At 40.5% G+C, this 14,879-nt stretch overlaps 1 protein-coding gene across 2 annotated transcripts in view; it reads right to left on the bottom strand.

Moving 5' to 3' along the window:
* Positions 1 to 4,103: 4,103 nt before the first annotated feature.
* lmtk2 (lemur tyrosine kinase 2) overlaps positions 4,104 to 14,879 on the bottom strand; it is a 112,343-nt gene continuing 101,567 nt past the window's right edge. For both annotated transcript variants that reach the window (XM_078558866.1, XM_078558867.1), the window contains exon 14: positions 4,104 to 10,790. In XM_078558866.1, the coding sequence (XP_078414992.1) occupies positions 10,762 to 10,790 (29 nt within the window). In that variant the 3' untranslated portion in view covers positions 4,104 to 10,761. The remainder of the gene's footprint in view (positions 10,791 to 14,879) is intronic.

Raw genomic sequence — 14,879 nt, 5'->3', positions numbered from 1 at the left:
GGCAGGATGTGACAAGTAGAATCCAGCAGGGGTCTGTGCTGGGTCTCAACTTTTTATAATTTATATAATAACTTAGATTAAGGGAGCGAAGGCATGGTAGCTAAATTTGCAGATGACACAAAGATAGTTAGGAAAGTATGTTGCGAAGAGGACATAAGGAGTTTGAAGACAGATAGATAGGTTGAGTGAGTGGGCAAAAAATCTGGCGATGGAGTATAATGTGGGAAAATGTGAAGTTATTCACTTTGGCAGGAAGAATAAAAAAGCAGAGTATTACTTAAATGAAAAATGACCGCAGAATCCTGAGCTGCGGAGGTATCTAGGTATTCTAGTGCATGGGTCACAAAAAGTTAGAATGCAGGTATAGCAAGTAATTAAGGTTGTTAATGGAATGCTATCCTTTATTACAAGAGGAATTGAACATAAAAGTAAGAGTTGTAGAGGTCTACAGCACAGAAAAAGGCCCTTTGGCCCATCGAGTCTGCGCCGGTCAAACAAGTACCTAACTATTCTAATCCCATTTTCCAGCACTAGGCCCATAGCCTTGTATGCCATGGCATCGCAAGTGCACATCCAAATACTTCTTAAATGTTATGAGGTTTTCTGCCTCTACCACCCTTTCAGGTAGTGAGTTCCAGATTCCCACCACCCTCTGGGTGAAAATTTTCTTCCTTACATCCCCTCTAAACCTCCTGCCTCTTACCTTAAATCTATGCCCCCTGGTTATTGATTCCTCCACCAAGGGGAAAAGTTCCTTCCTGTCTACCCTATCTATGCCCTCATAATTTTATACACCTCAATCATGTCCCCCCTCAATCTCCTCTGCTCCAGGGAAAATAACCCCAGTCTATCCAATCTCTCCTCATAACTAAAACTCTACAGCCCAGGCAACATCCTGGTAAATCTCCTCTGCACTCTCTCTAGTGCAATCACATCCTTCCTATAATGCGGATTCCAGAACTGCACTCAATACTCTAGCTGTGGCCCGACCAGCGTTTTAAACAGTTCCAGCATAACCTCCCTGCTTTTATATTCTATGCCTCGGCTAATAAAGGCAAGTATCCCATATGCCTTCTTATCCACCTTATCTACCTGTCCAGCTACCTTAAGGGACCAGTGGACATGCACACCAAGGTCCCTCTGATCCTCGGTACTTCCCAGGGTCCTACCATTCATCGTGCCTTGTTTGTCCTGCCCAAGTGCATCACCTCACACTTTACTGTGCTGTAACACTTGTTATGCTTCAGTTATACAGGGCATTGCTGAGACCACATCTTGAATACTGCGTGCAGTTTTGGCCTCCTTATTTAAGGAAGGATATAAATGCATCAGAGACGGTTCAGACGAGGTTTACTAGACTAATACCTGGAATGAGCAGGTTGTCTTACGAGGAAAGGTTGGGCAGGCTGGACTCGTTTCCACTGGAGTTTAGAAGAGTGAGAGTGACTTTATTGAAGTATTTAAGGTTCTGAACGTCTTGACAAGGTGGATGTGGAAAAGATGTTTCCTCTTGTGGGCAAGTCCAGAACTAGGAGACACTGTTTTAAAATTAAGGGTCACCCCTTTAAGACAGAGATGAAGAGAATTTTTTTCTCTCAAAGGGTCATGCAACTTTGGAACACTATGCCTCAGAAGGCAGTGGAGGCAGGGTCGTTGTATGTTTTTAAGTTGGAGATAGATTCTTGTTTGGCAAGGGAATCTAAGGTTGTCAGGGGAACATGGGAATGTGGAATTCAAAACACAAGCAGATTAGCCATGATCTTATTGGATGGTGGAGCAGGTTCTGGGGCCGAATGGTCTATTTCTGCTTCTATTTCGTATGTTCGTAACATGTGGTCTGAGAGAAGCCATACTCTTATTGTATCTGGGCAACAAACTGACTTGATTGCAACTCCATATTGATATAGGATGACTTTACTTCAAGCTGCATGTAAAGTCAAAGTGCTGAAAGATGCCTGGCATTGTTGACTCAATCATTAGCGAAGTGCCATGGCAGCATGGAGCGAAGACGAAGATCCCAGCTGGCTATCCTGGTTGCTCAGATAAGTATCAGCAATTCTTCTGCCATATTGATGCATCTGCTCAAGAACTGAAAAGTCATGTTATTTTTGCTATAAACAAAGTCGTGGTAGCAACTAATGAGTGTCTGGAACCTCTAAGTTGAGGATGTCACCGAAATCATCTTTGGGGATGGCAGTCTGAAGTTCAACTGCTTGATTGTAAATTAGGTCTTGCTCATCATCTGGTAGAGTGTTGACGTAAGCCTGCCATCTCGATCTCTGTTGTGCTTCTTATACAATCTTGAGAGTACTAACACTACTGTTGTAATGATGGCCACTTATAACATTATTGACAGAACCTGCCACAACCAGTTCAGACTCACTGACAATGTCCTGAAGGTTGGGAAATGCAAATCATTTCCCGATGCAAGATATAAATGCCATTGCAGCATGAAATCCACCCCCTCCACCCCTAACCGCGAAGAATAAGTCTCTGCATGAAGAGGGTATGCCTCCAATGAATCCTCTGGGCCTTCACATAAATTTTCTGGTCCATTACTACAATAATCTTATCCAGTCTGAGTCTGAGCAATATTGATACTCTGTGTTCACTGTACTGAGCTCAATAGGGCTGGCAATGACTTGGAGGTAGCCAATTTTGCTGGGTTTTTATGCAGAAATTTCATGATTTATAACAATATTTTCTACAAAATGCTCACGTTCTGAAGATGGAACATTGATTTTTGTGAAAAGTGGTCTCTAAACTAATAATGGTGCGAATTTGAAGCATTTCCAAGAAGGAGACTACGAAGAAACAGTGAGTTTCGGCCCATGGTCGACAGCCTGTTCAGCTTATCCTGACTGGGTTGTAGTACCATCCTGCCAAATGTTTTTGCACCTTGTCCTGCGCCTCGTTGTACCTTTCTTTAAGATTTGGGGATTGGAAACATGCACAGTATTTCAAGTGTGGTCCAACCAAAGTTTGATGCAGCTTACAAAATGTGTACTTTCAACAGGTAACATTTGGCTAAGTGCTGCTAGTTGGTTCTTGAGTTACAGTAGATGGTCCACTTTAACTATGGAATAAAAACATGACAGAATACTTCAACATGTAACAACCTCTCTTACATATAATGGTTCAAGTTGAACTACCTTAAGCTTCTGCTGTAGGTGTAGGAAGATGTACTTCAACAGTGCACTGTTAGAATATAATTTGGTAACTCATATTACAAATTCATGAATAACCAGTGTTTGTTATATTCAAGATCTTTCCACTATTATTCTAAGGATTTGCTTCCGAGTTTCAAGAGTGTCCCGGTCACCAAGAAATTATATCTGGTAAATTGGGAGTTCCATATTATTTCCTACAGATACTGGGATTTCATTAATGTGGATCAAAATGGTCTCATACACAAAAAGATTTTACAAGTTAACAATGTTTATTTACTTACCTGACATCTTATCACAACAATGGCCCATGTAATTCTAGGTCAAAGCACGTCTGCAATGCAAATATTCCTTATGTCCTATAATTGACAATTTATGAACTGTTGCTTTAAGAATAATTTTGGCAGAATACCTGCACTTTTACGATCATTCTTACCCAAAATGAACCCTCAGAAGGTTAACATAACAGAATTTTGATGCTACATCCTCTAAAAAGAATGCTTCAACAGTAAGTGCATAAAACAGAAAGTGCGTTGTAACCACCCACTCCCCAAACCAAATTTTGGCTCATCTATTTGCCAGGAAAATGACAGGCAAGGCTACTTTGCATGTCAATTTATACAACAGCAGCATTTAAAGCTGCTTTATTACCAAAGCAAGTTTTGAACTCTCAAAACCTGTTTTGGCAACACCGAGCACATCCTGAATGATATCAGGCAGATAGCTTGTGTATTGATCAAATTTACCTCACTGACTGAAATGCAGCTACAGTAGTCTAAGCATTACAAATGAAGCTGTCATCTCATGTTGTTAGCCTGTCTGACTAGTTTATGGATATGCCATGAAGACAGTAACAATGATCTAATCATTAAATTGGAAGGCAAAATTTAAAACATCTGGAACAAGATGAAAAAAGACAAGCTGAACAAAGTTAAGTATGTAAATTAATTCATTTGACTTTATTTTGAATATTAAATATCCATAGTGCATTTAAATTACAAACAATTTATCGAATTACACTATGCATGGAAATCAAAATAAAAATATTACATATCAAAATGTACATATTTCATGGACAGTGACCTGATTTCTTTTTTCATTAACTGATATGTAATCAATAATTTCATAATATATTTTTATTAAATTACAAAAGGAAACCTTGTACCTATGACTTTGTTACATCATCTCCCATTTACAGACAGAATTAAACACTTATATACATCCAGTACCATCAAACATTAAGTTACACTTCTCAAATGTGCAAGGTAAAGCAATACATTGAACAAAATAATCTGGTATTTTCATCAATGATTTAAGTAGATCCAAAATAATGTAGAACAGGCTATTGCTGACAAAAAATATACACAACTTTAGATTTTAAGTGAGATGGGATGGGGTGGGGGATAGTGTTTCACTATGTACAAATAATTTTCAAGCATGAACCCCTGCAGGAAAGTATTTTTAAAGGAACATGCAGTTTTTGATCATTTAGGCACATTCCAATGGCTCATGTTTACAGAATTAGTCAGACCACATAAAGGACCATACTGCATTGTTCAATCGAAAATATCTTAGACGTGTGCAGTACTACGGCAAAACCTTCTGCATGCTGGAACCTATATTTGCACTTAATTTTAATATGTTAGCAACAATTTATCCTGGTCATCTTCAGCACTGTATTCTGAAAACTTTCAGTACTGTTGGAGGTGGGAACCAAGTGAACATTTATTTAAAAAAAAAACTGCCCAAAAGCTGTACTGTTCTGAACAACTCAAAGTAACTGGAACCTGGAAGTGAGGTTAAAATTCATGGTGCTTGGCACCAAATAAAGCTACTGCACACACAGCAAGAAAAATCATTGCACTAGTGCTTATTTGTCAGCTCTTCTGCCTGCCAAAGGAGCTTGGTGTGGTGGTTTGTTTGATAACCATATCACCACTGGATGGAGGGCAATATTAAAAAGATCACATCATCCCTACTTGCACGATGCTTTTTTGCTACTTCCTTAAGCATCTCACCAAAAAAAGCAACTAACCGTCTGACTGACTAGCAATGGAAAAAGCATGGAACGGGTACTGACTGCCACCATGAGGGAACAAAGAAAAATATAATTTTACTTAGCATAAAGAATGGAGTTAAGCGTGTTCCTCACCTTAACTGTGCCTTTATAAGGCAATGCGCTCTAGATTTCCATGAAATTGTGGGGACCCCCTGGGGCTAATAACATTTTTATACAAAACAGGTGAGTTTGCATTACCTGCCCAAGGTCCAAATGTTTTTTCCCCCTAAATTATTTCTACATTTGGTTGCGAAGAACTTGGGTTTATAAACAGACACATTTTTGAGTCACTGGAAAATATATATCGTGTACTTTTCACGAGAAACATGAAAATACTTTTTACTTTGTACATTTTTCTCCAGTAATAGTTTGCAGCTGTCATGAGCTGTTAGATAACAAGAATTGTGTTCAAGGTTATGATATTGCACAGCTATTTGAAATTGGTGAAGTTACCAGTTTCAAAGTTAGAATTTGGCTAGTACCTCAGCAATGTAATGGGGTATTCCATCACAATATATATGCATGTACAAATGAGGTATAGTAGTATAATCCAAATTCGACAAGTGTTCCTCTCACTTCAAATATATAGTCCATATGCTGTTTTCAAACTAATGAACTAACAAAGTATTCCTGACCGACACATGCCACGATGCACCCAATCTCAATACAAAGCTGTTATGCTTATCCCATCACCTGATGAACAAACTTTCCTAATTTTTACAAGGTCATCCTAGGGGGCAGTGCCCACGGTACTGGAAACACATGCAAGTACAAAATCAACATGCTATATTTTGTGTTTAAATTTAAAATATGTAAACAGTAACTTTTGAAGTGTTACAAGTTGTAACACAATTGAGGGATTGCAGTAATCATTTCTAGATAGTAAATATGACTTCCTTGGTAAATACATGGGACAGGGAGATGATGTGCACTGGGGTCTGTTCTTAGGAGTACATGCTGCAATTTTTAGTACCCTCACAACATGGCTTCTGCTTTGCAGAGGCACTAACTTGCAGTATAACTAGTCACAGTCAGCCAGTACTTGGCCCCTAGACACTTTTTAAACTTACCATTTTAAAATATTTCAACTGTGTGGGACAGTCCCATGAGGAACGGTGCACTGCAAATGAGTGAAAGTTAGAGATTTCTACTGGGTGAGAGAACTGCTTACTCCCACTCCCCCAAGCTGTATAAACAGGATACTGTTTGACTGGAATTCATAACTCCAGCAACTGTTCCCTGACAGGTAGCTGAAGAAAAGGAGCAGCAATACTGAAAAGGTGGAACAATTTCACAATTCATAGACTTCTTTTAAATATTACTTTAAAATTTAATGAACATGGGGACATTCCACATGTAAAATGCTAACTTCTTCAAATCTTTTGCTGCTCCATTGTCCATGACACCTATGTACCATCAGTCACTGAACTGGACTGCTCAGGGCTTAACGGTACTGAAGCTGAATTATATATCTCTTTAAAGCTGACATTTTAAGGGGTCATCCACTCTCCTTATCCTCTGACCTGGTCAAATCAGGGAGGAAAATCCTATAGATTTCATAATTGAAAATTCAGCATTGGGATCTGGAGAATTTGCAATAACTTTACCAATAATTAAAAGACTAAATTCAAATTTCAGTTTCCCTTGATGTAATGCCTCCAATTTCTTTTATTTACTAATTCTGTCTGACAGTGTTCACTACCCGTTAGTGGAGTTAGTGAATACACTAAATCAATAAATTCTCGTAAGCTTGGGTGAGAAGTTGCAGCATTTGCAATGATTTTCATTTCAGAGAGTCAGGGCCTGGTGAATCATCCCATCAGATAAAATGATGCCATGGCCATTTCCATATTGTTCAATTTAGATAGAAGCAGCTGTCCAGTCAAATAACTGTAACAGTTCAGGCAAAACGCATGCACTTGCTCTTTATTATCACCCACATATACTATGGGCGAACTAGTCAATCCAAATAGATATCACAGGGAAGTCTGCACATTTGATGAAGTTTCTGGGCCAAATATAATTTGTCTAACCTGCTTTCTAGAAAACCACTTCTACAGGGCAATTTTCAGTCCTGCATCTGTCACCGATGCTTTTGCAAACAAACAGCAGCCTTCTTTACGTGATTTTATATGACTTTTTTATGGATTCTACAAAATGTCTTGATGGTGTTTGAAGCCTTTGGCTTGTTTCAGTTGTGGGGAGCCCTGTGCAAAAACTGTTTCACTGTGTCTTTCACTGGATTAATTTCTTGTTTTACAGATCCTACCAGTATTGCCCAGAAAGGCCTCAGAAATTGAATTTTGGGGACCAAAGGCCTTCTCAGATTATTAGAATTTCCACCGCAAATGCTGTCATTTTCCAATTCCAAGGCAAAAATTGGGCCATAAAAAGTACTGACAGAACAGGATTGCAACTCACTGCAGTTCAAGTCCACTTTGATACTGAAAAAGATTTGTAATCACCTTCTCTGATTCAAGTCTTCCAAGCAAGGTACTTAACTTCCCATTTGTACTAAATTGCAAATTCAACAATTGAGTTTGTTGTTAGATGAAATAGCTCCTTGGCTCCAAAGCAGTGCAAATCTATGAATAATCTGATGCGCCAGTGGACAGTCCATCCATCAGGTGATCCTACGTGGATCCTGTCACAGGAAATCTGAACAGGTACCCTCTTTGTACTATGAGGGATTAAAGCGGAGACACTGGGGCACACTTCCGAGAGACATTTCCTTATCACCATGAACTCCACAGCTATCAATTCCCAAATAAGGATGTTAAAAGTGAAATAGCAACCTTGATAACTTCATAATTCGTGGTCTTGAAGATGCTCATGGTCCCTGGCTCAACTATCTTCACTCATTATTTTCCCTGCTAGCATGCCTTCGCTTGCTACTGTTCCACTGACATTCAGAAACATACACAGCTTTCAGTGGTAAATCACTCAGATGAGGAAATATTTGCTAAAAAATCAATGATAGCCATAAGACCAGGCAGAAGGAGATTTCAGCATCAATACCTCAGGCTGATTTCTCATGACAGTGAGGCTTACTTGAGGTCAAAACCTACATGCAGCTCAATGCCCTGAAAATTCTAACCTCCCTGCTCTAAAATCATTCAATAGAAGGTGCAATTGGATTCCTCATTCTTCTTACACCCCACACTCTCTGACAGCAGGCTCTTGTTCCATTTTTACAAGACACTAGACTTCCAGAAGGTGGGAGTGTTCCAGTTAAAAAAAAAAGTGCTTTCTTCTCTGTGGTGGTATCCCGCAAGGCTAGGTAGATTTGTTACATTCCCAGGGAGCAGGGATGGAGAATTAGAGAAGGAAAAACACTGAATGGATCTGTACTGCTATAAAAATACATGATTGCTGTGTTGAAACTGACAAGGATGCAGATTTGACCTGTAGCATATCCCCTGGGTTTGCTGACTGCAGCAGCAGTTGGCACACAGCTACCAACAGCAGAATTGGACTGCAGTAAAGACTGCAACAAAAGGATTTCTAATCATTAGCCAGTAACCCCCAGCTGGAAGTGCGTGTGTGCATGCCTGAATACTGAGGAAAGGGCAGGGTCGACTGTGGTGGATCCCTCAGTGAACGACTTCCAATGCTTACCATTCACACGGCCAACCTGGGAGAGGTAATAATGGCAGGACACTACTAGCACAGCTTTACACCTTCACAATAGGAAAAGGAAGGAAATAAAATTGGAGGAGAAATAGAATAATAAATATTTTACCCATTCACAGTTCCAATACAGCTTTTCATTCTGGACACAGACTATTCCTTGTGACCATCAAAACTGTTTCTCATCAGTCAACAGGAAACACATTTCAACAATTAACAGGAAACTTAGCTGATTTTTCCTGTTGTAATCTCTAAATCTATCTGGTCAAAAATTAATCTATAGTAGTTCTGTCTGATTTTGTTTACAGAGGGGGCAAATTTAATCAATTTCTGTTTGAGTTAAAGCTGGGACTCCACCCACTGAATGGGCATTCATCGCTCAATTTGGGCAGTCAGACCTTTTCCACTCTTTTCGAATGTTCACTCTTCGAAAGTCAACACTGTACCTGAAGCACTATTGATTTACCCAACCCAGTTTGTTACCTTGTGCCATACTTGTGTAACTATTTTGCTATCTGTACGCCACGCTTAGCACAACATTTAGTCACTAATGGTTACACTACTTACGACACCATTACTCAGTCTCAATAGCTTTTTTAATATACAAACACCAACATCATAGAATTGGTGGAATGTGGATAAGGGTGCAGACACACGGAACATTACCATCTGCTGAGAGCCACCGGCAAGGGAAGATGGGCCATAGCTGGCCTTCTTGCCTGCAATATGGATACCAGTGACTTACAAAAAAATAAACTCGCAAAAACACCACTCACATGAGCCTCAGGGCAAATAAGAGCACTCAGAATTTTAAAACAATTTTTGAATTTTAGAAGGGCATAACTTATACTTACTGTTTATTCATTCAATTGCTACAATGTAAAGATACATCCCTAAAAATATTTGAGTTTCTTCAATTTCTGAAGGCTTGCCTATAGAAATGGCTACTACACACAGCTGTGGGGTGTTTGTTTCAAAACCAATTGTGTCATTTGTAGTGTTCAAAATGTAAGAAGAATTCAGCAGTGACATTGATTTCAGACAGTTGTTGGCTGGCTGACCGCAACCCGTTGCAAACTTCATTATTGCTGTATATATATATATTGTGGTCAGTCTTAAGAGAATAGGTACGGTTATCAAAAAGCATATGAAATATTCATGATGCTAAAAGTATGCATCTGAAAATGACAATCATAAAGCAATTTTTTAGGCATCCCATCCATATTCTTACTGGAATCTAAGACTGCCACACTAGACAGCAATATCTGAAATGGAGGTGATAGAGAGCTCAACAACAAAACCAGAGTACTATAAAATCACTGGATGCATTTTACATGAATAGCATAATGCAGATTCTGGAACAAAACCTCCTTTTAAACTCCAATACACCTTTTAGGAGGTAAAGAATGACATCTAGTTTATCATTTACTCTCTCTCTTACCTCTGAAAAAAGCAAGCATTTACTGGTTATAACACTTTTTACAGAAAATTGCAGATTTTTTTAAACTCTTCATTACAGTATTTTAAAGGGAACATAAATCTTATCGAACAATTAACAATCCTATGTTCTGCCAAACTGAAATCATATATAAAGCTGTAAGGAATTCAACAGCAGACTGACAAGTGTTGTGTCCATGACAGCCTCAAGGTTTTTTTCCCAGACTTCTCTTAACCCGCCTTGATGTGACACTGACTACTGTCTTACAAGGATGCAATATCTTTAATATACCTTACAGAATTATTGAAACATTTTATACCTTTTTGTGAACTGACTCATTTTATTTTCTTAGAAGAGGATTTGGTGATTCATCCATCTTATTTTAAATCTGAAATGGCTTGATCTGTCAAATTGTCTGACCATTAAAAAAATTGAAAATCAATGCACTCTTCTTTCCATGTTGTGTTTCAATCCTTTTCACCATCTTCACTGCTTCCTATCAGCAAAAGGATAAAAACAAATATTAGAGACTCAGCAGTATTAAGCTTCACTGGGGCAGTGAAGTGTTACTTATTACCTATTACATGCAGGGTTGGGGGGGTGCAGGAAGGAGGAAGTAAATTCATTACTTGCTTTTTTTTAAAAAAAAAAGTTGTCAATTTTCATTAACCTTCATCCAGGGGAATACATTGTGCCACACAGTTATTTAAATCATTGCTTTATTGCACAAAACTATGGCTTCATATTATTTTGTCTTGATCATCATCCATCTCCACACATCATGCATTATGGATCTAGACCCTCCACCAAGGCTCCTCAATGAAAAATCCCTAATAGCATGTTTCACCAGTCATGGGTGCTACCCACATACATCTGTGAAAATATGCACCGGTGGCTGGGTGGAGGGAAGGGAAAGAGAGGAGCTTACAGAGAATCTTTAATAGAACTTAAATGTGTTTTGGGTGCAAGTAGGCAATGATGCAGGGTGGGTGAGTGGGTCTTGCTGACACACTTAATGTGGGCAAGGGGACCAAATCCCAAGATGATGAAATTCTCTGTGCTAATGGGACTCAATAGTTTGTACATCGCATGTTTCAGCCTGAGTGGCAGCTGGGAGGATTGACAAGAATTAGATTCAAAGTAAGTGGCTGCCAGAGACAAAAAAAATTATGGCTTTGACCTTGTTGACATCTGGCTGAAGAAATTTTGACTCATCAAGAATTTGATATCAGATGAACTTGATGTAACTGGTAGCAATACAAGTCAGAGTAGATGTGGAAAATGACCCTTTCTGCTTTTAAAAAAAATGGGTAGATAACTCTGGCTTATTTTTAATTTAAAAAAAGTCAAGAAGGAGACAGAGAGGAAATGCAGAGCTCCTAGGTCATTTTTTTTCGCTGGCTGTTTTCCTACTGCAGATACTACACAGCTGGTACACTCACATCCATGCAAGTGTTCTATTCACACTGTTGTGCCAATGTCACATAGCCTTGATATGCAAAAAGGATTTGGTATAAGCTGTACAGCTAAAAATTTGGCCAATGACTGTCCAATGTACAGACTCTCATGTAAGCCCTAATAAATGAGCACCTGCTCCGAAAGGCCCTGATGTAATGAAAAGCAGAGCATAGGAAGAGGCTATTCACCCCACTCTGCCTATGCTGGCTCTTTTGAAAGAGCTATCCAGTTAGTCCCACTCCCTGGCTCTTTCTACACAGCCCTGCAAATGTTTTCTTATCAAGCATTTATTCAATTCCCTTTCAAAAGTTACTACTGAATCTGCTTCCATCACCCTTTCGAGTGGTGCATTCCAAATCATAACACACTTGGGGAAAGAAAAAACTTATTTCATACCTGGTTCTTTTGACAAATTCCTTAAACTTATGCCCTCTGGTTACCAACTCTGCTGCAAGAAACAGTTTCCCCCCCCCATTAGCTCTATAAAAACACCTCAAAATTTTGGTCACTTCCATTAAATCTCCCCTTAGCCTTAGGTAAAAGCAAAATACTGCGGATGCTGGAAATCTGAAACAAAAACAGAAAATGCTGGAAAAACTCAGCAGATCTACCAGCATCTGTGGAGAGAAAAACAGAGTTAATGTTTCGAGTCCGTATAACTCTTCTTCAGAGTCTTGCTTGCGCATGAACAAAGGAGAGACCTCATCCTGAGTGAGACACAGCCAGAGTATGGGTATTGGCAATTTGGTGCACAGTGGGAATTAGGGGAAGAGGTGCTCTTTGCAATTTTTTCTTAGCTATCCAACTTCTTAAATCTTCAGAGAGTGGTCTTGCTCTGCTGCAGCAGTAGAGGCTACAAGGGAAAGGAATGACTGGTAAGTAGTGGGTAAGGTCGGTTAAGTATTTACTACTTTTATCACTTATAGTTTAAGCTCTTTTTGTGGTTTATGATTTGTATGTTCTGTAGTAACAAGGATCAGGAAAGAAGGGCCCTAGAGTAATTGATTTAAAAGGTTTAATTTAAAGGGATAAGTCATGGCAGGAGGGCTCAAAGCCGTGGTGTGCCCCTCGTGCTCCATGTGGGAAGCCGGGAGCATTTCCAGTGCCCGGGGCCAGCACGTGTGCAGGAAGTGTGTCCAACTGCAGCTCCTGGAAGCTCGGGTTTCAGAGCTGGAACGGCGGCTAGGGACACTGTGGAGCATCCACGAGTCTGAGAGCGTTGTGGATAGTGCGTTTAGAGAGGTGGTCACACTGCAGCTGAAGGGACTTGAGGAAGGAAGGGAATGGGTGACCACCAGGCAGTCCAAGAGAAACAGGCAGGTAGTTCAGGAGTCCCCTGGGGTCCTGCTTGCAAAACGGTATTCCTTTTTGGAATTCCTCCAGGGAGTGCAGACAGAGCCAAGCTTCTGGCACCACAAGCAGCCTGTCTGTACAGGAGGGGAGGAAGAGCAATAGCAATAGGGGATTCTATAGTCAGGGGAACAGATAGGTGCTACTGTGGCCGTCAATGTGTCTCCAGGATGGTGTGTTGTCTCCCTGGTGCCAGGGTCCGGGATGTCACCGAACGGCTGCAGGGCATCCTGAAAGGGGGAGGGTGATAAGGCAGAGGTCATGGTACATGTTGGTACCAATGACATAGGTAGAAAGAGGGATGAGGTCTTGAATCAAGAATTCAGGGAGTTAGGCAGTAGACTAAAAAGCAATACCTCTCAGGTTGTAATCTCTGGATTACTCCCATTGCCACATGCTAGCGAGCTCAGAAATAGGAGAATAGCGCAGATGAATACGTGGTTTAAGAGTTGGTGCAGGAGGGAGGGTTTTAGATTCCTGGATCACTGGGACCGTTTCTGGGGAAGGTGGGACCTGTACAAGTGGGATGGTCTACATCTGAACCAGAGCGGGACTAACATCCTTGTGGGCGAGTTTGCTAGTGCTGTTGGGAGGAGTTTAAACTAATTCAGCAGGGGGAGGGGACACAGAATGTGAGCAGAATAGGGACACATCGTAATACAGTAAAACAATCAAGTCAGAGGGAGCACAGCTGCATTAAATTTCAAGGGAGTAAGGCAAGGTTGGATGGCCTCTACTCTAATGCCAGGAGTATTACAGGTAAAACGGATGAGTTAAGGGTGAGAATTGGCACGTGGAATTGTGATATAGTAGCCAACAGTGAGATGTGGTTGAAGGAGGGGCAGGATTGGCAGCTCAACATTCCGGGATATAGAATCTTCAGGCAAGACAGGGGAGGGGGTAAAAGAGGAGGCGGCATTGCATTATCAGTTAAGGGTTCAGTTACTGCAGTAAGGAGAGATGATATCTTGGAGGGGGCATCAAATGAAGCTTTGTGGGTAGAGCTTAGGAATAAAAAAGGGGCAGCCACATTGTTAGGTGTTTATTATAGACCCTCAGATAGTCAGTGGGAAATTGAGGAGCAAATATATGCACAATTTGCGGAGGTGTGTAAATACAATAATAGGGTAATTATATTAGGTGATTTCAACTTTCCCAACATTAATTAGGATAGACATAGTGTTAAGGGCTTGGGAGTAGATTTCATGAAATGTGTACAGGAGAACTTTTTAGGTCAATATGTAGAGGGTCCAACAAGGGACGGCGCAGTGCTGGACCTAATTCTGGGGAATGAAACCGGACAGGTGGCTGAGGTGGTGGTGGGGGAGCATTTTAGTGATAGCGACCACAACATGGTACAATTTAAGCTTGTTATGGACAAAGAAATAGACAAGTTGCAAAAAAATGTTTCGGATTGGGGGAGAGTGGATTAGTAAAATAAGGCAGGATCTGGCCAAGGTAGACTGGAAACAGCTACTTGTGGGGAAATCTACAGAGGAGCAGTGGGGGGCGTTCAAAAAGGAAACGGGGAGGGTACAGGCTCAACATGTTCCCTCTAGGGTGATAGGAAGGAGTAACAAGCCCAGAGAACCATGGATGACCAGAGATATTCAGGGTACGATGAGAAGGAAAACAGAGGCTTTTAGCAGGTACTAGGGAAGCAAATCAACGGAGACATTAGTGGAGTACAGAAAGTGCAGGGTGGTAATTAGGAGAGCAAAAAGGGGATATGAGGAAGCTCCGGCTGGTAAAAGTAGGGAAAGTCCCAAGATAATCT

This window comes from Cetorhinus maximus, chromosome 15 (genome assembly GCF_964194155.1).
Source record: "Cetorhinus maximus chromosome 15, sCetMax3.hap1.1, whole genome shotgun sequence".
Lineage (NCBI taxonomy): Eukaryota > Metazoa > Chordata > Chondrichthyes > Lamniformes > Cetorhinidae > Cetorhinus > Cetorhinus maximus.
Note: the sequence above shows the minus strand (reverse complement) of the source record. Positions and strands in the feature narration are given on the sequence as shown.